At 44.1% G+C, this 25610-nt stretch overlaps 1 protein-coding gene across 4 annotated transcripts in view; it reads right to left on the bottom strand.

The window, feature by feature from the left end:
- TBC1D1 (TBC1 domain family member 1) overlaps positions 1–25610 on the bottom strand; it is a 218011-nt gene that overhangs the window by 90583 nt on the left and 101818 nt on the right. For 3 of the 4 annotated variants that reach the window (XM_039227041.1, XM_039227040.1, XM_039227043.1), the window contains exons 3-10: positions 25316–25405; positions 21647–21751; positions 20580–20712; positions 14493–14584; positions 8125–8235; positions 2009–2074; positions 1752–1880; positions 200–286 (exon numbers count right to left, since the gene is read on the bottom strand). In XM_039227041.1, coding sequence (XP_039082972.1) covers positions 200–286; positions 1752–1880; positions 2009–2074; positions 8125–8235; positions 14493–14584; positions 20580–20712; positions 21647–21751; positions 25316–25405 — 813 coding nt within the window. The remainder of the gene's footprint in view (positions 1–199; positions 287–1751; positions 1881–2008; positions 2075–8124; positions 8236–14492; positions 14585–20579; positions 20713–21646; positions 21752–25315; positions 25406–25610) is intronic. The other variant, XM_039227042.1, reaches the window with a different exon arrangement.

The raw sequence follows: 25610 nt of genomic DNA, 5'->3' as shown, positions 1-25610 counted from the left end.
CTTATGCAACAGCCTTCTGCTTGGTTATGTGAAACTTCTAAGCTACAGAATTGCAAGACCAGGCCTCCCCCTGCACCAGGAAGTCTGCAGGCACCAAACTTTTCATGGTTAAAGACAGGAGGCTTCCTTTGTTCCTTTTGTAGGCTCTGCAGGTGACAGATGGGCACGAACCATGTCGCATAAAGGGAAATGTGCTTACTTTGCTGGTGTTGCTTAATGTGCTAGATAAGGAGCTGTCCAGATCCAGACTGGCAGAATGTTCTTGTAGGCCTCTGGCTTTATTACCCTACATAAAGAAAAGCAGTCAAGTTACATAAAGAAAAGCAGTCAAAGTGCGCTCCCGTGGGCTTTTGCAGAGACATCAGCTAGAAGCAGCCTGTTCGGGTGCAGCACCTCAGGAAAAACGCACCGAGCGAGAGAGGCTGCTGAGGACATATGTGCTTTAAGATAATCAACACTGCGGTCTTTTTTTTTTTTTTTTTTTTAACAACACATCAACCTAAATGTTCTTGAGCACCTCGTGGATTCGTCATTTGGCAGGGACGATGGGCAGGAAGAAGAGATAATCATTCTATGAGGGAAAGCAAGTGCTAAAGCGAGCACACTCTATGCCTCTCTCCCGACTCATGAGCTGTCACAACCTGCCGGCTGTATGACACTCAGACAACACACTATTTGGGGGCTCCCATAGGTGGCCACCCGGTTTTGTCAGTGGATGGTTCTGAATTATCTCTAAGGATACTGCAAAATTCTCAGAAATACCTTCAAACAAAATAAAATTTAATTTTCCTTAAAAAATAATTAAACATGGATCATGTCATGAAATTAAAATGGATGTCATGAAATTAAAAAAAAAAAAAAAAAACCCTGTAAGATACTGCAAGCTCCAGGATAGTGTGAAATGTTGAACGAAAACCCAACTCTGCTTTCTCAGGAGTGCTGTCAAAGGTGATCTGCACCTGCTGGGGTGGGGACCACACAGCAGGTGATTTCTTAAGGCACCCCGACACTGGTGTGTACGTAAACCTCGTTCTTCCTGGAGCTGCAGTGCGCAAACTCTTCTGTAAAGGGCTACGTAATAAATCTCTTCTCTCAGGCTCTGTGGCAACTACTCAATGAGGCACAAAAGCAAACTAAGAAAACAGGTAAATGAATGGATGTGGCTGGGTTTCGAAACTTTATTTGCAAAAACAGGAGGTGGGCGGTGTTTGGCCTGAGAGCCACAGTTCATCGACCCACCACAGAGAGTTCCAGACGCAAACCAGCAGCAGCTGATGGAATGGGATTTAGGCTGTGCCTGGTGGCTCTGGGGAGGACAGGACCCACACTTTTACTGTACTCTGTGCTCTTCACAGAGACTGGCTACGGAAGAACATTCTTTTTGGAAACAAAAAATACCATGGTGTATAAGAGAATTGCTTTCAACCTAAACCAAGTTAAAAACTGAAGCGTAGGTAACATTGCTCTAAGACTGAGAAGACACTAAAAAGGTTTGACCCTTCTACATTTTATAACAAACACTCATGGCACAAAAGCAAAGATTTGAGGGGTGCCAATCTGGCTCAGTGGGTGGAACATGTGACTCTTGATCTTGGGGTTGAGTTCGAGCCCCATGTTGGGTATAGAGATTGCTTAACAATCAACCAATCAATATAAATAAATAAATTTTTCTTTAAAAAGGCAAAGAATTGAATCTTATGTTCTCTTAAAAAGTGATTTTCACTTAAATTAGGAGAGATTATGCTACTTACCCGGGACAAAATACTTTCTAAGGACTCTGTTAAAGATCTCTTTGCTTTGTTTTTCAGCATATCCAGCCTCAGTCGAGTGGCACTAGGTGGTAACTCACTTCCAATAGTCTCCGCTGCAATCTGTGATGTCTACAGAAAGAAGCAATGACAATTAAGTCAGTCACTGACAGCTTCCTTTTTTCCTTTCGTAAGGAATGATACATCTCCAGGATGCGTCTTTTTGACCCCAGGCCATGATTCTGATCCTGTGACCTCACCTGCTCCTCGATGGCCTGGCTGCGGGTCCAGGAAATAGTTTGCCTCCGAGAGTTGCTCTGACCACTCCAAATGAAAGGACATAACATGCCTGGAAACCACTCAGCTAACAAAGCTTGAGAGCTCAGGCTCTGTAGTCAGGTCACTAATTGGCCTTGTACAAGTTACTTCCTCTCTCCTAGGCTTCATTTCTAGACTCCTCTGTCAACTCAGACTCACCTCAAGATCTAATCATAACACTGTGCTGTGAGATTAAAACAGGCAAGTCATAAAACGCACTGAGTAGAGCTTCTGTTATAAAGGTGGCCATTATTAGCTCTTCAAAGTCCAAAATACTTTACCTTTGGGGGCATCTCAGAGGTTGAAATAAAATAAATTTTATCAACTGACGAATCCACTCCATAACCCTAAATTCGTCCCTTCGTCACTTCCTGTGGAGTTCTGTCTTCTCCACTTCCTCTCTCCCGCCTACTGTGTCCGTCATCCTCTCTCCCTCTGCGCCAACCTTGTCCCCCTGACCACACAGAAGATGAAGCTGACAACATAATGGCGTCTGGATGCCAATAGCTAAATGAGGTTTAATGCTAGTCATTAACAAAGAGGTATGTTTAAAAAAAAAAACTACAAAAAACTCCTAGATTAAATTGCTTCTTACCTCTATGGATTCTTGCCTGAATTGTCTTGCTTCCTGCTAGACAATGATTATTTTTTTAAGAAAACCACATGATCGAGCCTATCCTCCAATACTCTAAACTCTGACCATTCTTTGTTGCTAAGCATACAGATAAATACAACAAATGCCACCACCCACCCCACCCCCAGCCCCAGCTTTGGCCAAATGAATATGCAGGTGTTGAGAAGAGTGAGGCGCGGGCTCCGGAGCCCATGCCCGGGTGAGATGGTCCCTAGCTCTGTGGCACTAGACAGGCAATTGCCCGCTGCACCCTTGGGTCCTCCGCCTGCAGACCGAGGACACACACGGATCTTTCATCACAGAGTGTTCGTGGGGATTAGATGCATTAAGACACACGGAAGCGCTCAGAACACGCCTGACGCTCTGTAAATGTCAGCAATCGTGAATTTTAGCTGCTGCTTTCTGCATTTAATAGAAACATGACAGACATCTCTGAAGCCACTCTCTGTTTTCCATCTGTACAAATAACCCCTCTCCTGAATCTGGTCAACTCATTTTCTGTACCTTTGTGTGTATATTATATTTGTATATAATGTGCGTAATACACACACACCTATGTATGTATCCATAGAACATACATGATGGTTTACATATAGCTGAAGCTTTAGATGAATGTATCATCCAGTACGTACCCTCCCATAATGACCTTTCTCTTTCAGTGCTGTTTTTGAGATTTATCCATGTTGACAAATGTTTTTTGACTCACTTTAGTTAGAGGGTAGCAGCTCACTGTATGACACAATTTGTTCACGTTCCTGTGGTTAAACACAGACTCCTTTCTGCTTTTACAAAGAAGACTGCACTCCTCTCTCTTGAACAGAGCTCCTTACCACACAGGTGGAAGGTTTTGCGAGGTAAGTATTAGAAATGTCCTTGCTGGGTCTCTAGGTCTGTGTGTCTTCACACGTACAGATACTGTCAAGTTTTTCTCCCCTAAATGGTACTAGTTCATAGTCCCAGCACATGAGAGTTCACTCTTACATGGTATTGTCAGATTTTTAAATTTCTACCTATTTGGTGGGTAGAGATGGTCTTCGCCTAATCCCTATGCCTGCATTTTTTAAATTTTATTCAGTTACTTACCGGTCAAAGACTTTATGTCTTCTTTCAAACAATGAAATCCTAATTCACCAATGAAGGTCATATATTTTTCAAGGCATATGAGAAAGAAAAGGTTCTGATAAGAGCTACCTTTTGGCTTTGTCCACTCATCAGCATTTTACTTCTGTGAGAGTCAGAATGTACATTAAAAGAATGACTACCAGCTTAGACCTTCCCTCAGGGGAGACCGTCACTTATCTTTGTGTTGTCACAGAGCATACCGAGCACGCTTGCCTGCCGAAGGAGTGAACGAGCAGTGACCACCGGGAAGCCCGTGGGAAACACGCACCTGAGGTTACAGACCCACTGAACCAATATTAACTAAGTGGCCGCCGAACATTACGCACCGTGGGCAGGTGCCTGACTCACTGCAACGGGTCCTGTGCAATCGTTTTCCAAGAAGAGAGCCTGTGCAGGCTTGAGGCAGCCTCCAGGGCAAAGAGCCACACAGGGCCCTCGCGGGCCTGCCCTGGACTTGCTGCCGGTCCTCCCACAGAGGTGGGAAGCTGTGGGCTTGCTTTCAGACTCCACTGGTTTCCATAAAGTAAAGGCATTTTGAATGGATTGTTCTACTGTACAGAGAAAACACTGGCTAGGAGACCAGTGACACATAGCAGAAAGAAAAACTGCACTTGGGTTTCTCTTATTTTAAAGCAGGTCGTATGAACACCTGTGCGCTTGGTTCAGCGCGTCCTCTGCTCCCCTCCACCATCTGACACGACATTCCTCCAGGTCTACCGTAATTCTAGCATAATTTCAATTTAGAAAATAATATAATCCTTGTTTATTTTAAAATAAGAATCTAGGGGTGCCTGGGCGGCTCAGTCAGTTGAGCATCTGACTTTGGCTCAGGTCCTATCTTGCAGTTCGTCACTTTTCAAGCCCCGCGTTGGGCTCACTGCTGTCAGCACAGAGCCTGCTTTGGGTCCTCTGTCCCCTCCTCTCTCTGCCCCTCCCCTGCTCTCTCCCTCAATAATAAATAAACATTAAAAAATAAATAAAACAATATAAAACAAGCATCTAGACATTTCTCCCTCAAAGAGGATGCTGGTCCTGGGATACCCCCGGCCCCTAGCACAGACTGACCATGTCGCACTGTCCACCATATGACAGAGGGGTGAGTCCTGTGCGTGGGGGTCTGGAGCCACGTTTTAAATCCTGCGCTACACTGAAGTTCTCAGGTCAGAACCCACCACTCTATGGTGCCACACGTGCCTCCTGGCGGCCCTACTTATCACATTTAGCACCCGCAAACGGCTTGCGGGCCCCCCCAAAAGAAGGATGGACAAAAGCTGTCATGTTGGCACAAAGGAAGGAAAGGGAACCGCTGATACATGCAACAACGTGGATGAAGAGCAGGGACGTCAGGCCAAGTGGAAGAAGCCCGAAGTGACAGAGCACACACTGTATGACTCCATCCATTAAAGTTCTAGAGCAGGCAAAATTAATCCATGGAGAAAATAGTCAAAACCGAGGCTGCCTGAGGGAGCAGTAGTACTAGAAAAGACGTCTGGGGGTACATTCTGCTGGGAAAGAGGACGCTCTCCATCTTGATGGGGTCTGGGCCACCTGAATGTCTGAAGACCTCAAATTCACAAAGGGTACACTCAAGATCTGTGCAACTTGCAGGATATAAATCTCCCGATACTTGCGAACAAATACTGAGCTACAGTTAAAAAGAGCTACAGGCTAAAGTGTTTGGGAATAAAGAGTACTGGTATCAAAAACTTACTTTAAAAGTCATCAAAAACAAGGTGATATGATAGATGGAAAGATACATGGGAAAGTAAATATTACAAAATGCTACAAACGGTAGGATCTGGATGGTGGGTATGTGAATGCTCATGGTTTCTTTCAATTTTCCTGCCTGTTTGAAATCTTTCAAAATGAAATGTCAGAAAAAAAAACTACTGGAAAATGGCCCCGGGCAAATCAGTGAGTAGTTCTAGAAGGTTTAACTTTGTTAGGTAAGCTTCTAAAAAGCATAACGATAATGATAATGTCCTTGGACCTCAGACACAATGACTCTGCAGGTCCCTAAGGCGCTGCTTGAGTCCTGTTCCCCGCTGTGTTCCCATCCCTAAAAAGAGTATTACACCACCTGCCTCAAAAAAGTCAAAGAAGAAATGGAATCATTCATGCAAAAAATTAGAACCTTGTCTCGTACATGGCAAACATTCCCTAAGTGTCAGGTGAGCGAATATTATAAATTTTTTACACCAGCTCTGTATATACAAGTGGAAATAATATGTTCGTCGACTAAAATGCGACACCTCCTAACTTTATTACTTTACAGGTCTTTGCCCAAACTGATTCTACCCTTTCCATAAGAACAAAATTTCATTCAGTTTGTTTTCTATTTTATGGAACCGATTCCTCTGACAGCTATCCAACACTATCATTTTAGTCACTGCAAAGCACATACAGATCACTGGCTCTGAGAAGTGCAGCCTTGAACCTGTGCTCAATGTCTTCTGTCCCCTTTTGAAAACTGGTGGCCAGAGCAGTTCACTGTCAAAGCCATGGTTCCACTCCTCTCTAGGTCAAGTCATAACACGTTTTCAAAGAGTATGGGGATTTTTCGGTGCAACAAGAATGTAATGAAATCCATGTAGTTAAAGTACTCGGAAGCATAAAGAGAGCAGGAATGTACCAGAAAATCTCAAAGCCTCATATGATTCATCTAGAAGCAGCTGCTGTTCTGAAAAGCCTGATCCTCAGAGCCCGAAAGGGTGTCCAGCCTGGGGGAGACCCAACCACAACTGGGGTTGGGGCAACATCTTCACAGGCACAGACGTGAGGGCGCGGGATGACAGAATGTTCAGGATCCTCTGGAGAAAGCGCTGACAGTTCTGCTTCTTATATTAAATTCCCTGATGTTTCCAAATGGAAAAAAAAATTAAATAGATTTCTCCTCTGCACTCAACGGTGTCCAAATCATAAAGATACGACTCTGTTCCCTAAATATGAGTCTGTACTTAGGTCAAAACTTTCCATCCACCATAAATGCTTCATTCCCCTCTAGCTTTATAAATTATTTCAAAATTATCAATTTCCTGTTGGAACAAGTTAGGGAAAAACTATTAATGGCACAAAAGAAAAAAAAAAAAAAGGAATGAAAATGAGAAAGAGAAACAGGTTGAAAAGAAGTAGAGAATTAACTGTCAGCTCGGGCTAAGTGGCCTACCTGAGTGAACCCGAGGGGCACAAAGCTCCCACGCTATCTTGGGAAGGGAGCAGTGTCGACACACGAAGGCCAGACACACACACAGGGCACGAGTGCCGGGGGCCCTGCCAGGAGATGCTACAGTTGGCCAGGGACTGCCAGAGCCAGCTGGAAGGTAGAAATGTGGGCAGAGCTGCCACGTGAGAGCGCACCACAGTTAGGTTACCAGAAAGGCAGGGCTGTTCACAGGGAAGAGAGTGAGGGAGGCGGCACACCGCTGAGCGTTAAAGCACCTTTAGAACGCAACAGTAAAGTGTTTTATTTTTATTTTTTTAAAAGGCAACGTACTTTTGGAAAACTACGGATGTTTCTGAACACCCTTCAGTGATTTTTCTCTAGATTCTCTGGCTTACAAGTAACGTAAATACAAAATGCACATCTGAAGCTATAATGGCTACCACCAATGAACTGACACAGAATCTGAAAGGCACAGGAAAGTGGTCCAAGGTACCGGGCGTACGAATTCCAGACTGGAGTTCTTCAAAGACAGAGACCTGCGGGTATCCCCAGCTTGTGACCGAGCACCCCAGGACGGGAAGGCTAAGCGACGCTTGCGCCCAGGAGAGGAAGGCAGGCAGGTTCTGGACCTCCCTCACGCGAACCGGAATTAAGGCAAGTTCTAGAGCTGAAGAGCACATATGCCAGGCTCTCTGACGTCGTACCTGACTGGTCAGAAGGGTTCTCCTGTGTTCGCGGAGTATTTGTGTCACAAAGACCCTCCAAGCACTTTACAGAATTCCGAAGGCCACCGGGCAATGACACTCCCATTTTACCAGGGAGGAAGGTGAGGCGATAGAGACTGGCTACCCCCCACCCCCTCTCCCAGCAGGTCAAGCAGCGTGGGTCGGCAGTACCTACTCTTCACCAGCGCCCTGAGTCTCTCCACCAGCCTCCCCTCCTGGGGAAGCGCCCGCACCACCCAACTACTTCTGTCACCTCCTCTAGGCACTGTCCTAACAGTTCCAAACTTCCCTGATATGTGCAAGAAATAAAAATAAGATACAAGGAGAAGAAAGAGTTTCAGAACATGAGAAAAGCCTCAAGATTTTTTTACATGGCATCCTGGTAAGATTTAAAAAAAAAAAAAAAAGCCATACCTGCTTCATCTCCCCAACATGGATGTGAACTTTTTGTTTTTCTTCGTATAAACATCTCAGGAAAGAAATAATCAATTCATTCTCTCGCTGCTCATTCCTTGGTCGCAATTTCTTTAAAAAAAAAAAAAAAGAATACGTCACATATATTTTTAATTGTCAACAAAACTGCTTGCTACACCATGCCTTTAAAACTGCAAACAGCTTCCGTCCATCCGTTAATGGGTGCTTTTACCCAATCATCTCACTAGGGGGCACCGGTGATCCTAGCTAGATTTGGAGACACTTAAAAAGGCAACAATGCAGCCAGTGAGCCCGATTTCGCTTTTGACCTCTGATGTCCTTATACCTAAAATAAATATTTCACATCAGATAGGGCACAGTCAAAATATTTAATAAATAAATAGTCTTGAAAACAAGAAAAGAATAAAATCTGTGTAAACATCTAGAGGTCAAGAGCCATAAGGGCTACATGTTTATAAACTTTTATGGTGAGGGAACTGGAAAGGAAAATAGTAACTGGATCCAGGGTCACGGCTCCATATGCATCAGATGTGAGGTTTATCATGAAGCACTTCCTGCAAGCCTAACAAGGCAAGAACTGCACACAGTATTTCATGACAGGGACTCCTTTTTTTCCCCTTTCTTTTTGAAGAACATTCTCCCTACATCTGTAATTCTTCATATAGGTGGTAGCAAAGCACAGCGGACTAGAAATCAGGATATGCAGGTTCTAGCTGCTGCCCAGAAGTGTGGCCGAAGGCAAGTCATTAGCTTCCTTGTCTGTTCAAATTAAGATTATGTACAAAATAAACTCCAAGGTCCCAAATTCTTTGGATCTGAAATATCCCTGTTCGTTTTTAGAAGACCATCTAACTTAATGTATTCGTTTCTCTGAATATAAAGAAAAAACTGACTTATTCTGAAGACACATAAAGCTTCTAGTCTATAAGCCTTGAAAATATGTATTTTTCATAATGATGATTATCTGTTTTCCTGCTCCTCCTCTCTCTCCCCCTATCTCAAACTTCTAGCCTGCCCTTCAAAACAAAGTTTGGGTAGAATACATGAATCAACTCTACAAGCATCTAGTCTGGGTCAACTCCAATCCTGGCAAACTCTTCCCTAAGTTAACTGAGAAACAATGATTTTACCCTTTGTGTCATAGGTTTTAGAAGCAAAGGTAACACTAACCCAGACCTTCTGGTTATTCCCTCTCTTAAAAAAAAGATCATTTAAAATGATAAATTGTTCCTGTAACTCAAGGAAAAGATAGTAAATGATTAGAAGGGGTTGTTTTCATTGAGGACTTCCTGTTCTTTCAAATTTCAGATTTAAGGATTAAATATCATAGAGGCTAGAATAGATGTTCTCAATCTCAATTCCAAGCCACGAACCTTGATGTTATAAAGTTATACATGTTTTATGCAACAAGTGGATTTTTCCAAAGAAAGTTCCCATCAGATCTTCACCAAAGGAAAGGCCTGGTCAAGCACCACAATCCCAACTTTACACTGAGTACCGCACGGACACGACCTGGGTCTATAAGGCCAGGATACAAGAGGAACTCTCATTGCCGATGGGAATGCAGTGATGCAGCCACTTTGCGAGCCAGTCCAGCAGCTTCTCATAAAAAACTAGGCATGCCCTTACCATGCAATCCAGCAAATCACGCTGCTTACTGTTTGCCCAAATGAGATGAAAATTAATGCCCACACTAAAACCTGCACACAAATGTTTATAGCAGCTTTCTGTATTACTGCCGAAACTTACAACCAACCCAGATGTCCTTCAACGGTGAATAAATAAATTGTGATACATCCATAACATGGAACACTATTCAGCACTAAAATAAAGAGAGCTACAGAGCCATGAAAAACCACGGAGGAACTTTAAACGCATGTTGTAACATGAAAGCCAATCTCCTGCACACTGTATGACTACAAGCATATGACGTTCTGGGTAAGGCCAAACTATGGAGACAAAGATTGGTGGATGCCTGGGGACCGGAGGAGGGGAGGAATGAACTGATGGGGCACAGAGGATTTTTAGGGTAGCGAAAAACTATTCTGTATGACCCTATACTGGTGGATACATGCTATTATACATTTGTTAGAATACACAGAATGGAACAACCCTAAAAGTTAACCCTCACTTCAACTATGGACTTCAGTTAATAACAATGTACCCATATGGGCTCATCAGTAGTAACAAATGTACCACACACTAAGACAAGATGTTAACAACAGAGAAAACTGGCCTGGGGGTAGGGGTGGAGGGTGAGGAGTTATATGGGAACTTGATATTTTCTACCTACTTCTTCTATAAAACTAAAGCTGTTGTAAAAATAATAAAGTCTATTTTTTAAGAAAAACTCAACAGAAGAGTAGCAGACAGGAATTATGGGAGGCCTCTGAACAGACACCCAAGAGTTGGAACCATTCCTTCCATATCTTTAAATATTTGGAGCTGCTCTCAACAAGAAAATGTGTATTTTTCTTGGAGAAATTCTGTGTGATAGCTTATATTAAAAGTATCAAAAAATGGCTTTAAAACGCAGTAATATGGAAACTTTTTTTCCCTCAAAATACACAAGAACTTGTTCAAATGGACAGAAAACGAGACAGCTGAGCACGATGCACTAACGAAGTCACTTCCCATTAAAACCCTAAGCCAAGGACCAGAGACCGGGTCACAGAGCTTGTTAACCAGCAGAGGAAAGCCGCTAAAGCTCAGACACTCACGTTCACGATGGCTTACAAGGTCAAGAAATAAATCCTTCCTTAAAATAACTGAAACATGATTGTGGGCTACTCCTCTACCGAGTAAAAATGATCAGCAAGCTGTCTGCTCCTTAACACCTCTCAGGTGACTTCACCACTCTGGATGGTGGCAAAGCATTACCTTTCACGGGTGATTTAATTTTACAAAAATTCATTAGTCAGGGACACGTCTGAGGAAAATGATGGGGAATTACGTTGGATGACATCCCTTTGTAGTCAAAACTCTACTTAGGAAAAAATCAATCTGCAGTGTTAGAAGTGAGGACGGTAGGTAGCTGGGGACAATATGGGGGGGGGGCTTCTGAGGGGCTGGAAATGCTCCATTTCCTCATCTTGGTGCTGGCTGCACAGCGCATCCATCTTATAAGCGTTCACTGAAGTACACACACCACTGATTTGTGGTTTCCTACAGTTATATTTCATTTAAACAAATACAAAACAATTGATTGCCTGTTAAAAATAATCAAGCCAATTCTGCTACCTGCTTCTTGACCTTATTTCTAGAGGGGGCCTAGGAACTGGTTGTTAAAGGCATTGAAAACTGCATTTCCAATACGGACTATGAGCACCACGATGCTGAGAAAGCCTGTGGTCTTCTGAGGGTTCTCTTTACAAGGGCGGTGCTCACCTGGGACACTGCGGTCTGACCGCTTTTCAAAAGTTATAATCAAATCTTACACGAAATCACTTTAGAGCTGTGGAAAGTCCAACTAAGCTGATACTCTTTACAAAGTAGAAAAAACGTCCTTCTATTATCTTTAAAACTTGTGAAAAGTCATGTTCTTTAATCCATTATTGACAGCTTCTGAGCAGGAGCCTACTTGACTTCCTAATTCAGCCATTCCCTGACATACGCTCATTCAGATGGAAGGAGCTGGGCTTTTGAGACACGGCCCTTACTCGCCCTTCTCTGGCCTGGGAGCCCGTCGGGGCCACCTGATCCGGCAGCCAGCAGCGGGGCAGGGCGGGAAGACAGCAGGACCCCGGGGTCCCCCCGCTCAGCTGTGGGGTAAGATACATGGGAAAATTATATGCCCCGTTTCACGAGGTCATAAATAGTGGCTCTCAAGGGTCGTGAGTCCTTACAGAAGGGTGACCGGGCCAGCGCGCTCGGCTGACCCGAAGCTCTCAGCGCGCTCGCTGTCAGCTCCCTGCGGCGGCGACAAGTCTCCTGCATCACGGCCATTACTGACTCTGTGTCCGTCATGGCCAGTGTGCTCTGCAATTTTTTCTTTGCATTAAGCGTTTATTTATAAAAACACTGATTGTGTATGCATCAACAACTACATAATCACATGCCATTAATTTCTATCATAATTCCATTTGTCTTATGAAAATTTGCCCTTGGGGAGTTCTTTAAAAACAAATTATCCTCCAGAAAAGACGGTACACAGGAATGTATTAACCATTCTGTTTACAAAAGGGATCCTGACATTGAAAAGCCACCTTTTTTGTTATGATCTTTCTGAAATGTATGATTTTTCAAACACATTAGCCGGTACTGCCACCTAAAAAGAAACCAATGAGTTGGTTTATAATATGTCTTATAAGAACCAAGGATGGCCACTGAAAATAATTCAATGCATTATTAAAATAATTCAGGCCATTAGAAGAAGAGATCTGTGTCAAATTTGTACCATTCAAGGAAGAGCCACACTTACAACAACGGAGGACAAAGGAAGAGCTGGCTTTTCACACAGCGACCTTCCTTTGGTCTTTAAGCTAATCAACTTACAGAGCCTTCTAGAACAACACATGGAGGCCCTGAGATATTAACCACATGTATTTTTAAAGAGAAATAAACCTGCATCCCTACTTTCCTCTAAAATCTCTTTTCCGTAAGTACTGGGTGTCTAAAAACTGACATGGGTCAAAGAGAATCTCAGAATCACATCCATTAGGAATTTCTCATTGCTGGAGAATACTTTATTACCTATGCTGGTTCATCGCACTGTTTTTGGTTGGATGAATCAGCATAGATGTTAAAGTGCTACAAAGTGCTGTCTAAATAAAAAATAAAACTCACATTAGGGAAGGAATGTGCATCTTCTAAGCTTGCTGCAAAGACATTCCCTAAAGTGCGTTTGACAGCACTAGACCAGCAAGCAGATGGACCAACATCAGATGAAAAGGCTCCAGCCTCCACGATAAATGCACTGGCAATCGGAAGCAAACTATCCATTTATGAATTCCAAGTACAAACCACACTAAGTTCTTCTGAGTATTGTGTACTCAGAACTCTAAAGATCCTTTAAGTAAAAACAAGGGAGTGCCTGGGTGGCTCAGTCGGTTAAGTGTCAAATGTCAGCTCAGGTCATGGTCTCGCGGTTCGGGAGTTCAAGCCCTGCGTCAGGCTCTGCACTGACACAGCAGATCCTCTGTCCCCCTCTCTTTCTGCCCCTCCTCTGTTCAGTTTCTCTCTCTCAAAAATAAACATTTAAAAAAAAAGGCATGTCACAAGTCGATTCAAAAGAAAACAAGAAAATGTAAAGGCCAATGGAAATTGTGAAAATTACATTCCAAGCTATTTGTGAAATTAAAAAACCTTCCTGTGCCTTCCTTCTACAAACATGTGCCAATCCTACCACAGAAGATCAAGGTTGATGAAGAGAATTCTAACGCGATTAAGGAGAAAAAGACAGTCTTCTAATTTTTCATGTTACCAGAAAACAGATTGCGGCCTGGCGCGGAGCGCCCTGCACGGGGTGTGAAGGCAGACAGAACCGAGAGCCCAGGCCGCCGGCCTTCTTGACTGGTTTACTGCAGGGTCCTGGCACTCTGCTCCCCACACACAAATATTTATTCCTCATCCTGATGTGCTTCCCTCCCTACAAAAATGCCAGGAAACCATAGAAAATGGCCCTCCGCTACAGCAGACGTGACATTTTTGACGAGCTCATTAAAGACTGGTCGCGAACACACCACGGCATGCCAGCACGCACGGCACGGCTTCCCCGGGAGACGCCGCATCCGTGTGCGAGCCCAGGAGCCACTCTCCAAGTTTAACACCGAAAACCAGTGAGCTGGCTCCTTTTGTATTCTGCTTCTGTAGTCAGGTCTGATAAAGAGCTCTATGCAGATCACACCATCTAAATTCCTGTCCAACACTGAGTAGGGGATGGAACGGGAAGTGACCAGGTTCACGTCCCAAATGCTGTCTCTGCCGACTGCCACACTATGGGGCTGAACCCTGAGCAGGAAGGGGCTGGCAGAAGCCTCCTGTAGAGCAGAGGAGGGCTCGGGGACCAAAGTCCAGGTTCTCTGTCACCTGGACTGAGGCTCTTTCCACTCTAGAATTACTTTTCTTTATTCTAAAATATTTTCTAAGGGAGTACTTTTCTGGGTTAGTTACGTTCACCATGGAAACCAAGACCTGGTGTTGATCTGCTGTCTGACCTGCCCCCTACAACCCCCCTACTTCCCCCCATCCCCCAGCTCTGTGTGGGTCTTAACCTTAAACCAAGAGGAACTCAGGGCTACTTCCTTGGAGCTGTGACAGCTCTGGTTTGCTATTTTTCACCAAAAACATCTCACAGGCAAGCTGCTTACCTTTTCCTTCAGTCTAGAAATGAAAAGCTAGTACTTTACCTGAACCTCCTCAAAGATAGTTGCTTGCTCCTGATTAGTCAATGTCGTCAGGTGCTTCTGGAGTTCTAGTTTGGTTTTGGAAGAATTCATTCCTATTAAGAAGAGATACATGAAAACACTCTAGGTACAACTTATAAGGCAGAGTAAAACTTCCACACTCATGCTTTTTATGTTCTGACCCACCTACTTTATGCTTTTGATATTTTATGGACATTCTACTCAGTAAAAACGTTAATGACGGCAATGAGGACAACGGATGTTTTTTCAGCTGAGCCTTCACGTGCCAGGCACTGTCTTAAACATTAGCCCGCAGCATGTAACACCCAGAGCATTAGTGAAGAGGCTTTAGTTATCCCCATTTAACCGAGACCCAGAGGCTTATGTGATTTCCTAAGGCCATCATGTTGGACTCTACCTCACATCTGTGCAGTTCCAAATTACGTTTTTCTCCACCAGTCCATGTTAACACACCTCACACAATCAGAACCTTGCCCTCAGAAAATAAATTCTTGTGAGCAATTACACCTAAACCTCATGACTCTTCTCAAGGGAAAACAACTATGGCTCCGTTTGAAACACCTGCCTCTTCCATGTAGACTCCTTCACAATAAAACGGATTCACGTGGCTAACAACTTCCATTTTATCACCACTGGCTTATTAACAGTCTTAAGGCCATCAAATGACCATCACAGAGGATTAAGAGAAAAAGTCAGAAAGTCACACAATTTTAGTGCCAATGAGAATCGGATACTTCGCAGAGTTCTTTCTCCACACATACATGCCTTAGGTCCTGTTTTGCCTTTTCTCTGCACCAGAGATAAATGTTACACACACTGAGATTTGGGAAGCAAGGCAGGCCTAACCACCGTGGGAAAACTGCCGCGGTTCCGAAGGCAGCCCTCACCTCGCCCGCCTGCCGCACCTCCCTTCCCCTCCTGCGGGGCTGAGCTGCGCGGCAGGTGCCTGGCCAGGGCTCCTCGCCCCGGAGAACACTGTGATGTGCCTACACGGCTAAGGATGGCCGGGAGAGGATCTCAGAAATCAAGCCTCTGTTTTAGGAGGCGTCTGCTGAGGGTTGGAGGCACCAGGAGACTTGTCAAAGTCAGGAGGCCAATCAGCGGCCGGGACGGCCCCCCGAGCTGTTGCCTTCCCCCGACCCTGACAGGGGCTGGACGCAGAGCCCCCACCCTGCTAACAGCTCTGGTGGAAGCCGTTCCTCAAACTGCAGCTCTCTCAGCTTCCAGGCTGTCTTTCCTCCCAGCAATGGCCCCCTCCTTTTTTTTTTTTTGGCCAAGAAAATCCTCTAAAAATAAAAACCAAGATTTATTAAGGGATTGCTATGCCACTGTGCTCACACTACGTGCATCACCTTCCTCAAAAAGCCCCTGAAGTGGGCACCATGTTTCATAATCCCAACGCATAAAGGAGAAACTGAGGCAAGGTAGAATCCAGTATTTTGTCCAAGGCCATCGGCTAGGTAGGGGACAGAGTCAGACTCTGAACCATGTTCGTTTGCCTCCACGAGCAACTCTTCAAACTGTCCACTTATCTTCCTTTGCCCAGAGAGTCAAGTCACTTGACACACAAGTAGCTTCGATACCAAAGTGAATTCAGAGGTGGGTGAAAGTGGAGTAAAGACAGATGGGTTTTGTCAGAGTGCTTCCTTCAGCAAGCTGAAAAGACAGAGATGCTTTTACTGCACAGTAACCCCTCAAATGTTGAATTAAAACAGTGTTTAAACTTAGGAGAAAATAAGCAGTCGTCACTAACCAAAAGCCCTCCCTGCAGGTCTCAGACACAATGTAAGCATCCTATTTTGGACACACGAGGACTGTTTGAGGAGACACAGACAGAGAGAACCCCTGAGCTCCAAGAAGAGTTCACCTCATTGTGCAAGAGACTAAGTCCACACTTCTAACAATCGGGCCGCAACAGAGACTATTCTTTGCACTCGGCAGGTATGAAGAGATTCCTTGACAAGTTTGATGCCTGCCTCCAGGATGCCTCAATGGCCTGAGGTCCATCCTGGCCCAGCTCAAATCGAAGGTGAGGTTCCTGACCCACCCAGGCCCCGGGGCCTGGCTGTCCACTCCATGTCCACAGGGCACCTTCCACAGGGCTTCGAAACACCTTGGGCCACCCCTGGGTGGTCCCTGCAGCAAGAACGTGGCACCCTCGACGCGATGCCTAAGGCTTTGCCAGGGGAAAGGGATGCAAGGCACAACACAGAAACAGGGAAGCGGAGTCCAAGGCATTCGAAGGCTATAATCCCTCTGGGCTAGTTGTCATTGAGGCCCCCTTCACACCACTTGTGCAGAAAAGGTTCATATTAAGCGAGCTCTGATGAATGACATTGCTTTGCCAGATGCAAACTTAGATGGCAAAAGGAAACCTCAGTTCAATTTTTTTTTCCTTTTCAATGGACATATAGTTCAGTCTAGCAATTCCCAAAATGCTCTGCTCAACTTTAAACTACACAAAATGATGGGGTGGGTTAAGTGTTCGACTTCAGCTTAGGTCATGATCTCGTGGTTTGTGGGTTCGAGCTGGCTGACAGCTCAGAGCCTGGAGCCTGCTTCAGATTCTGTGTCTCTCTCTCTCTGCCCCTTCCCTGCTCATCCTCTGTCTCTATTCCTTAATAATAAATAAATGTTAAAAAAATTTTAATAAAATAAAATAAAATACACAAAATGCTAGAGCTGCACCACTAGGACTTGTGCGGAGTTCCAATCCAGACCCCAAGCGCAGCCACGCCTCTTACACGTTGTGAGCGGTGTGTCCAAGGTGACTGTGTGCCTAGCGTATGTATTCTCTTCTAAATCCTGGGGCCCAGCCTGACTGTTTCAACTGATTTAAGAAAACAGTCCGTAAATCTTTCTTCCTGCGGCCACGTCATTGCTCCTCTCCCCCGTGTACAGAGTTCTCGGCCAGGCTCTTACGGGAACCTACAAGGGGCTGTAATAAACCACTTCATCCTACTTATTAGGAATGCAATAGAGCAAAAAGCACGGGCTTCCAATCGTTCATAAACTAGCACCTCCCTGCCTGAGGGGGCCTGGAACACTGTGTCATCTATACTGAAGAAACGCTTCCCGTCAGGGTAGGCACAGCACAGCCTCCCAGCCTTCTAACTGTGCTGTCGAGGAGGTTTTCCATGAGCAGAGCTCTCTGCTGTGCTTGGATTTCATCAGGTAAAGAGATGAATTAAATAATAATTCCAACACCACAGCAGCAAAATCCCTACTCTGATGGGGCTTTTGAGCTCTCACTTTCTGAAAGCTAGGTCAGACCACAGAGAGATTCGTCAAGTGGAACTCTGGAATCCTTCCAGCTCCTGCAGATCTTGCTCTGCGTTATCTTCAGGGCCAACGTCACTGCTGGCCTCTTACTACGCTCTAAAGGGACATTTCTGTCAGCGTTTACCTTATCTTGACAACCGCTAAGGGAAGGGTTAGGGACCCTTTCAGATGAGCTCTCTAGGTGAAGCACAACTCTTCTCATTTCCAGCTCTATTTTGCATAATGTCAGCGAATCGTAGCAACTAGGAAAGCACAGTTGAAAATACGAATCACTTTGAGTCATGTTAAAGAGCACTATAATGCCCGCAAGCGAATCTTTGAAACTTAAGATGATAACTGTCAACTCATCTCATTTAAAAAGGGAAATCAGAGGGGCGCCTGGGTGGCTTAGTCGGTTGGGCGTCCGACTTTCGCTTGGGTCATGATCTCGCGGTTCGTGGGTTCGGGCCCCGCGTCGGGCTCTGTGCTGACTGCCAGCTCAGAGCCGGGAGCCTGTTTTGGAGTCTGGGTCTCCCTCTCTCTCTGACCCTCTCCTGCTCATGCTGTCTCTCTCTCTCTCCCCTAGAAATAAATAAAAATATTTAAAAAAAAAAAAAAAGGGAAATCAGATACCACTTCACACCCCTTAGGATGGTTGTCGTAAAGAAGAGAGAAAGGAACCCGCGTGGGCAAGGACGTGCAGAAACTGGAAGGTGTGTACACCGCTAACGGGGGTGCACAGTGGTGTGGCCACTGTGCAAAATATGATGGTGGCTCCTCAAAAAACTAAATATATAATTTCCCGTATGATCCAGCAATCCCATTTGTGGGTATTTTCCCAAAAGAACTGAAAGCAGGAACGCGAACAGATATTTGAACACCAACACGATGGCAACATCATTCACAGCAGCCAAAAGGTGAAAACAAGTCAAATGTCTATGGACGGATGAATAAATGTGGTATAAATACAAAACAGAATACTAGTCAGTCTTAAAATGATACGAAATTCTGACCCATGTGACAACTTGAATGAGCCTAGGAGACATAAGTTCGCTTAGAGGACGTATCTAGAGCCATCACATTCACAGGGACAGAAGTAGAGTGTGGGTGGCAGGGACTGGGTCAAGGGGTGGGGAGATTACAGTTTAGTTAGGTCTCCATTTGGAAAGATTAAAAAGCTCCAGAAAGAGAAGGCGACAATGACCACAACGACGTTAATTACTCAATGCTACTGAACTGTACACTTTAGAAAGGTTAAAATGGTCGATTTTTTATTATGTGTACTTTTACCACAATTATGCAAAGAGGAAGATGAAATCTAAATAGCAATTGTGTTCTTCTCTACACACATAGAGCTTATTAGGAGTATTCTGGGGGGGCGGGATAGTGCAGTCAGTTGAGCATCAGATGCTTGATTTCGGCTCAGGTCACAATCCCAGTGTTGTGGGATCAAGTCTCACACCAGGCTCCATGCTGAGTGTGGAGTCTGCTTGGGATTCTTTCTCTCTGTCTCTCTCTCTCTCTGCCCCTCTTCCCTTGCTCATGCTCTCTCTCTAAAAATAAAAATTAAAAAAAAAAGTATTCTAGAGACACAGGAAATTATCAAATCTGTTTTGATGCTTACAACAACATGGACCGTTTAAATCCTGTGACTTCCCTCAGAAAAACACACAGTTTTAGATATCCTCCTATAAATGGGAAAAATATGCAAAACCAAGGAAAGAGAGGAAATGAACCGCTTCAATGGCAGGTTCTCTCAGAGGATCGTCATCACTGGTTTACTTTGGTTCTCTGCCTCTCGCCACCTCCCCCTTACCGCCTCCCCTCACCGCCCCCCCACCCCCACCACCACCACCACAGGCCCAGAAATGGAGCATCTCTCTTCCCACCTGAGGAAGGTTCTCACTCTCATTCAGGAGAAGTCTCATCCGTTTCATTCTGACCCACCCGGCCCCTGTGGCTCTGGATGTGCTCAGACCTCCCCACCTGCACAAAGCTAGGTGAGCTGGCTCTCCCCACAGCACGGCCTTCTCCTGAGGGGCTGCTGTGGGGCCAGATAACAGGGAGGGCTTCCCGTGCAGACGGACTCCTGGACTCACACACTAGTGTACCCCGCAATTCACTAATTCTTGATTTACTTGTCTCTACAGTGTGCACATGACCAATCCCCTTTCCTCCCACAACGTGGTGAAGATCAAATTGGTAACAGTACCTGTTAGAGCACCTAGCACAGGGCCCGGCTCACCTTAAACGCTCGATACATATCAGCTGCAAATGGTCACGTTTACCACAGTTTCCCCCTACACCAAACTTCTAGAAACTACAGTCCATCCTCAGTCCCTTTTACTCTTTCCCACTGGCTCACTGCAACCCTTCTGCCCCCTTCACTCCATGAACACTGTTCTGGTGGAGGTTACCGGTGACCTCGTAACTGAAACACTTAGTGGAGATTCTTCAGCTCGGATCTTAACTAGATCTCTTCACAGCAGCCAACAGGGCTGGCCACGCACGACGCTGATAAATGCCAGCAGCCAGACTGCAGCTTCCGTCCCTCTACTCAGCGCCCCTTAGAGGGGCGACATAGACGGGGGTGGGGGGCCTGGATGTTTCTCTTCAAATCCTGAGCACCTAGCTCAATATGGAAGACACCCTTGGCATCCTGACAGGTCACCTGGAATCCCTAGAACTAACATGTGCCTCTGTCAGGCAAAACCTTTCAAGGAAGGCAGATCACCTAGGATTCTCCTGGGACCTTTACACTGTCCCCCAACCCCTGCAATGTTAAGCCCTGACTGGGCCCCTACTCACCCTCAATCCGCTCACACAGCTTGTGCAGGCCCTGAAGGGGGCAGCCCTCACACAGCTGGGCCGCGGTTTTCGCCGTCTGCTGCACGGCAGCCACGGTGAAAGCCTGCTTCAGGGTCATCATAATCTCATCAACCTGATCAGAGAGAAAACAGATAGATGGTAACCAGCAAAAAGCCCGTTTAAGAGGAGTGGAGAAGGGGCGCCTGGGTGGCTCAGTCGGTTAAGCGTCCCACTTCGGCTCAGATCATGATCTCATGGTTTGTGGGTTCAAGCCCCGCATCAGGCTCTGTGCTGACAGCTCAGAGCCTAAAGTCTGCTTTGGATTCTGTCTCCCTCTCCCTCTTCCCTCCCTCGCCCCCACTGTCTCTCAAAAGTAAACAAACAACAAAGAGATGAGTGGGGCTGAGGGGTGCCTGGGTGGCTCAGCTGGTCAAGCCTCTGACTTGGCTCAGGGCATGATCTCACGGTTTGGGATTTGAAGCCCCACATCAGGCTCTGTGCTGAGAGCACAGAGACTGCTTGGGATTCTCGCTTTCTTTGCTCCTCCCCCGCTTGTGTGTACCCATTCTCAAAATAAGTAAATACACTTAAAAAAAAAAATGAGTGGGGCTGAGATTTTAGGACTCTGAGCAAAGACTTAGTATTTGAAGATTTGGGGGGGACCATGAATCAGTGACAAACAATAATCATTATTGTAGTATCAGCTAGGATTATAGCCTTAAAAGCACTACCTAGATGTTCAAAACTCTTAAAAGAGATAAGGTAAAAACTAAAACCATAAATTCAATACTGACAAAAAAGCCAACACCTCTGGACCAAAAATCCAAAATGACATTAACACTGGCCCGAGGGCTAAGTGAGCAGGTTCCCCAAGAACAATGCAAGCTGCAGACACATACCCAAATACATCTTGCATGTACACCAGCTGGTTATTGAATAGTCATGATGAACAATTAAATACTGACACCCTGATGAAGCTGTATGGTTTGCTAAGGGAAGAAAAACTTGGAGAGGTTGAAATTCCACATGAATAAGGTTTCCAGGAGCGAGCTCACAGTCTCACTTACCAGAGCCTCATTTGTGCACTGAAACACGTAACAGACGAAATGAAAGCCTCCGCCCCCGGAAGCCTCTCGGCAGATAAACCCAAAGTGGTCCACATGTCTGATACCCTGGTGAAGGCAGGGGAGAGAGGAAGGAACATTGAGCCACATCCACACGAGGGCACAACTGTCAGAGGGTGACTTAAGGCTGACAGAGCACAGTCTTCTAGAGCTCTACGAAGTTAGTTTCTCAGGTTTCCTGAAGCACAGTTGATACCAAATGTTACACTACTATCAGGTGTGCGATGTAGCGACTGGACAAGTCTGTATGTTATGCTGTGCTCACCACCAGTGTGGCCACCATCTGTCCCCATCCAGTTCGGTTAGGATACCCCTGCCTATACTCCCCAGGCTGTACCTTTCATCCCTGTGACTTATGCATCCCGTAACGGAAAGCCTGGATCCCCAACTCCTCTCCCCTCTGGCAATCATCAGTTTGTTCTCTGCATATTTAGGTATAGGTCTTTTTGTTTACTCATTTGTTTTTTAGATTCCACATAATAAGCCAAGTCATGTGATATTTGTTTTTCCTGGACTGATTTCCCTTAGCATAATACCATCTAGGTCCATCCATATTGTCACAAATGGCAAGATCTCCATCTTTTTTTATTTGTCGAGTAATGTTCGTGTGTTTGTGTGTGTGTGTGTGTGTGTATACCACACCTTCTTTGTCCACTTATTTATGGACACTTGGGTTGCTTCCATGTCTTAACTACAATATAAATAAGGCTGTAATAAAAATAGGAATACGCCGATCTTTTTGAATTAGTGTTTTTGTTTCTTTGGATAAATACCCAGTAGTGACATTACTGGATCCTATGGCAGGTCTATTTTTAATGTTTTGAGGAACTCCATACTGTTTTCCACAGCAGCTGCACCAGTTTACATTCCCACTAGCAGTGCATGAGGGTTCCTTTTTCTCCACATCCTTGTCAATACTTGTTTCTTGTCTTTATTTTAGCCATTCTAACAAGTATAAGGGGATAGCTCATTGTGGTTTTCATTTGCATTTTCCTAATGATTGTGCATGTTTTCATGTGCCTGTTGGCTATCTGTGTATCTTTGGAAAAAATGTCTATTCAGCTTCTCTGCCCATTTTTCAATTAGATTATTTGTTTTTCTGATGTTGAGTCATGTAAGTACTTTATCTACTTTGGAGATTAACCCCTCATGGGATATTATCAATTGCAAATATCTTCTCCCATTCAGTAAGCTGCTTTTTTCATTTTGTCGTTGGCTTCCTTCTCTATGCAAAAGCTTTTTATTTTGGCTTAATCCCAATAATTTATTTTTGCTTTTGTTTCTCTTGCCTGAGGAGATATTTAGAAAATTCTGCAATAGCCAATGTCAAAGAAATTCCTGCTTATGTTTTCTTCTAGGAGTTTCATGGTTTCATGCCTCACGTTTAGGCCTTTAATCCATTTTGAGTTTATTTTTGTGTCTGGTATGAGCGAGTGGTCCAATGTCCTTCTCTTACATGTAGCTGTCCAGTTCTCCCTGGGCCACTGCAGAAGTGACAGTCTTTTCCCCACTGTAAACTCTTGCCTCCTTTGTCACAAATTGACCATATGATTATGTGTTTCTTTCTCGGTTTTCTATTCTGTTCCGCTGATCTATGGGTCCATTTTTGTGCCAGGACTGTACTATTTTGAATACTACAACTCTGTAGTCTGTCTTAAAATCTGGAATTGTGAGATGTCCAGCTTTGCTGTTCTCAAGATGGCCTTGGCTATTTGGGGTCTTTTGTGGTTCCAGACAATCTTCTGAGATATTTTAGAGAGAATTTAAATATCTAAAAACATGTCTTAAATATGAAGATTAACATCATTCTACTATAATGTTATTCTGATTACCCACATAAAACAAGAAGAACTGAAAGCCAGAGTTTTTAATGTTCATTTTAGTACTAAAAGAAGTGGAGAAAAGTAGACTCAGAAAGATGAGAACTTTTTTAGGTATCAAAGAATAAAAATCGACTTCAAAAATCCAAAGTAGGTAAGAGATTAATGAAGAAACACAACTACCCACACACATGCACACACTCACATGCACACACAGTTACAAAGGTTAAAAAATATATATATTAAACACATCTGTACTCCTAAAAGAACAGGTAAGAACTTCACTGGTATACAGAATGAGTCACAAAGCGTATACACAGAAAGCAGAGACTTTTAAATGTACAATATTAAGGCCAAACTGGTACGCTATCATTTTCCAAAAGCTCTTGTGAATAAATATGTAAACTTGGTTTGAAAGTATCACCTAAGAGGCACCTTGATACAGAGAAGACCTAGAACATAAATATTAATACATGAGTATCTCCAGAAAGGACCAGGATGCCAAGATACAAGTGCTAAGAATAATAACTTGAAATTTGGGTCATCGTGTAAACTTGTGAGCTGCAGCCTTTAGGAAATAATAAAACTGCAGTACGAAAAAGCAAACCTTAAACATTAGTATTTCAATAGAAATAGCAAATTGAGATTAAATTCTGTGGATAATCTCAGGTTGAACATTTTCCAATAAATGGGCAATCACTGACATATCTCAATGTTCTCCAACAGCAAGGCAAGCACATGCCAGGTATTGGTTCTGGGGAAGAGGATTTGGAAAAATTTATTTTGCAAATGGTTCCCTATCCAACTATAGAAGGAACATTGATTATATTCACATTTTGGGAAAAGGGTTCAAGAGAGAAATTTTTTTACGTGAGTCATGGTATAAACCAGCAATGAGATTTTCATTACATCTAATTATGAGAAAATGGAAGTGAGGAAATGAGAAGCAAGAGTTTTAAAAAAAATAGCTAAACAATAACTTTAAATGATTTCATATTTGTTAGGAAGACACTGAGTTCAATTGACATAGCCTATTACAACTGATTCTCCAAAATCTCCCTATGAAACACGGCTCAGGAAACTATTAAGAAAGAATCAGGGGCGCCTGGGAGGCTCAGTCGGTTGTGTCCAACTTGTGCTTGGGTCATAATCTAGCAGTTCCCGATTTCGAGCACCGCATCAGGCTCTGTGTTGACAGCTCGGAGCCTGGAGCTTGCTTCACATTCTGTGCGTGTGTCTCTCTCTCTGCCTCTCCCCTGCTCATACTCTCTCTCTCTCTCTCTCTCTCCCCCCAAAATAAATATCAAAACAAATTTTTTTAAAAGAAAGAATCAAGCAGGCACTGTATTCTGAGGAAAATATCCTTAATCACTATTTTAAAGAAATAATGACTGGCACCTAAAAGAAGTTAAGAATTTTTATAAAGTAGAAATTGAGAATCTATTTAAAAACATTTACACGTATATATGAATATATATGTAAAACATGCATGCACACACACACACACATCTGGAATTGTGACTACAGAACATTACCACCAATAATTAAAAAAAGAAAAGTACATGTATTTTTTTCCAGTAGGTTATTGTTGCTAATAGCAAACTTAATTTCAAAATTATTTGTGTATTTTGCCTTAATATACCAAACCAGAGAAGAAATGCAAGATCACAAGTCAAGTACACCCAGAAAGCATACATCTTTTGACCTTTTAGCACTTCTGTCGAATGACAGATAATAAAAGAATTTATTAAAAATGCAAATGCAAATGAACCTTTAACCCATCTCCATTTACCTGAGAGCAAAAGGATATTTCCTTAAAATTTTTCTCCAATGCTATTTTTTTGGTGTCAGGACTGATGAGGTAAACTTCAGACTGGCCAATCTTAAAAGACAAAAAAAAGAAACTAGTTTTTCATGAAAACTGAACTCAAATTTATTACACAAACTTTCTCATTTTGTGGCCTATGAAAATACAGAAGAAGAGGGGCAAGTTCCTCTAAAGTCCTGGTGAGTTCGCGGCAAAGGAAGACCTCTGGGGGCTTTGGTTCACCCTGGGGATTTCAGGCAGCCCCACACAGCTATTAGTA

The sequence above is a fragment of the Hyaena hyaena genome, unplaced genomic scaffold (genome assembly GCF_003009895.1).
Source record: "Hyaena hyaena isolate Hyena2069 unplaced genomic scaffold, ASM300989v1 scaffold_24, whole genome shotgun sequence".
Classification (NCBI taxonomy): domain Eukaryota; kingdom Metazoa; phylum Chordata; class Mammalia; order Carnivora; family Hyaenidae; genus Hyaena; species Hyaena hyaena.
The sequence above is the reverse complement of the archived record's forward strand: the minus strand, read 5'-3'. Positions and strand labels throughout refer to the sequence as shown.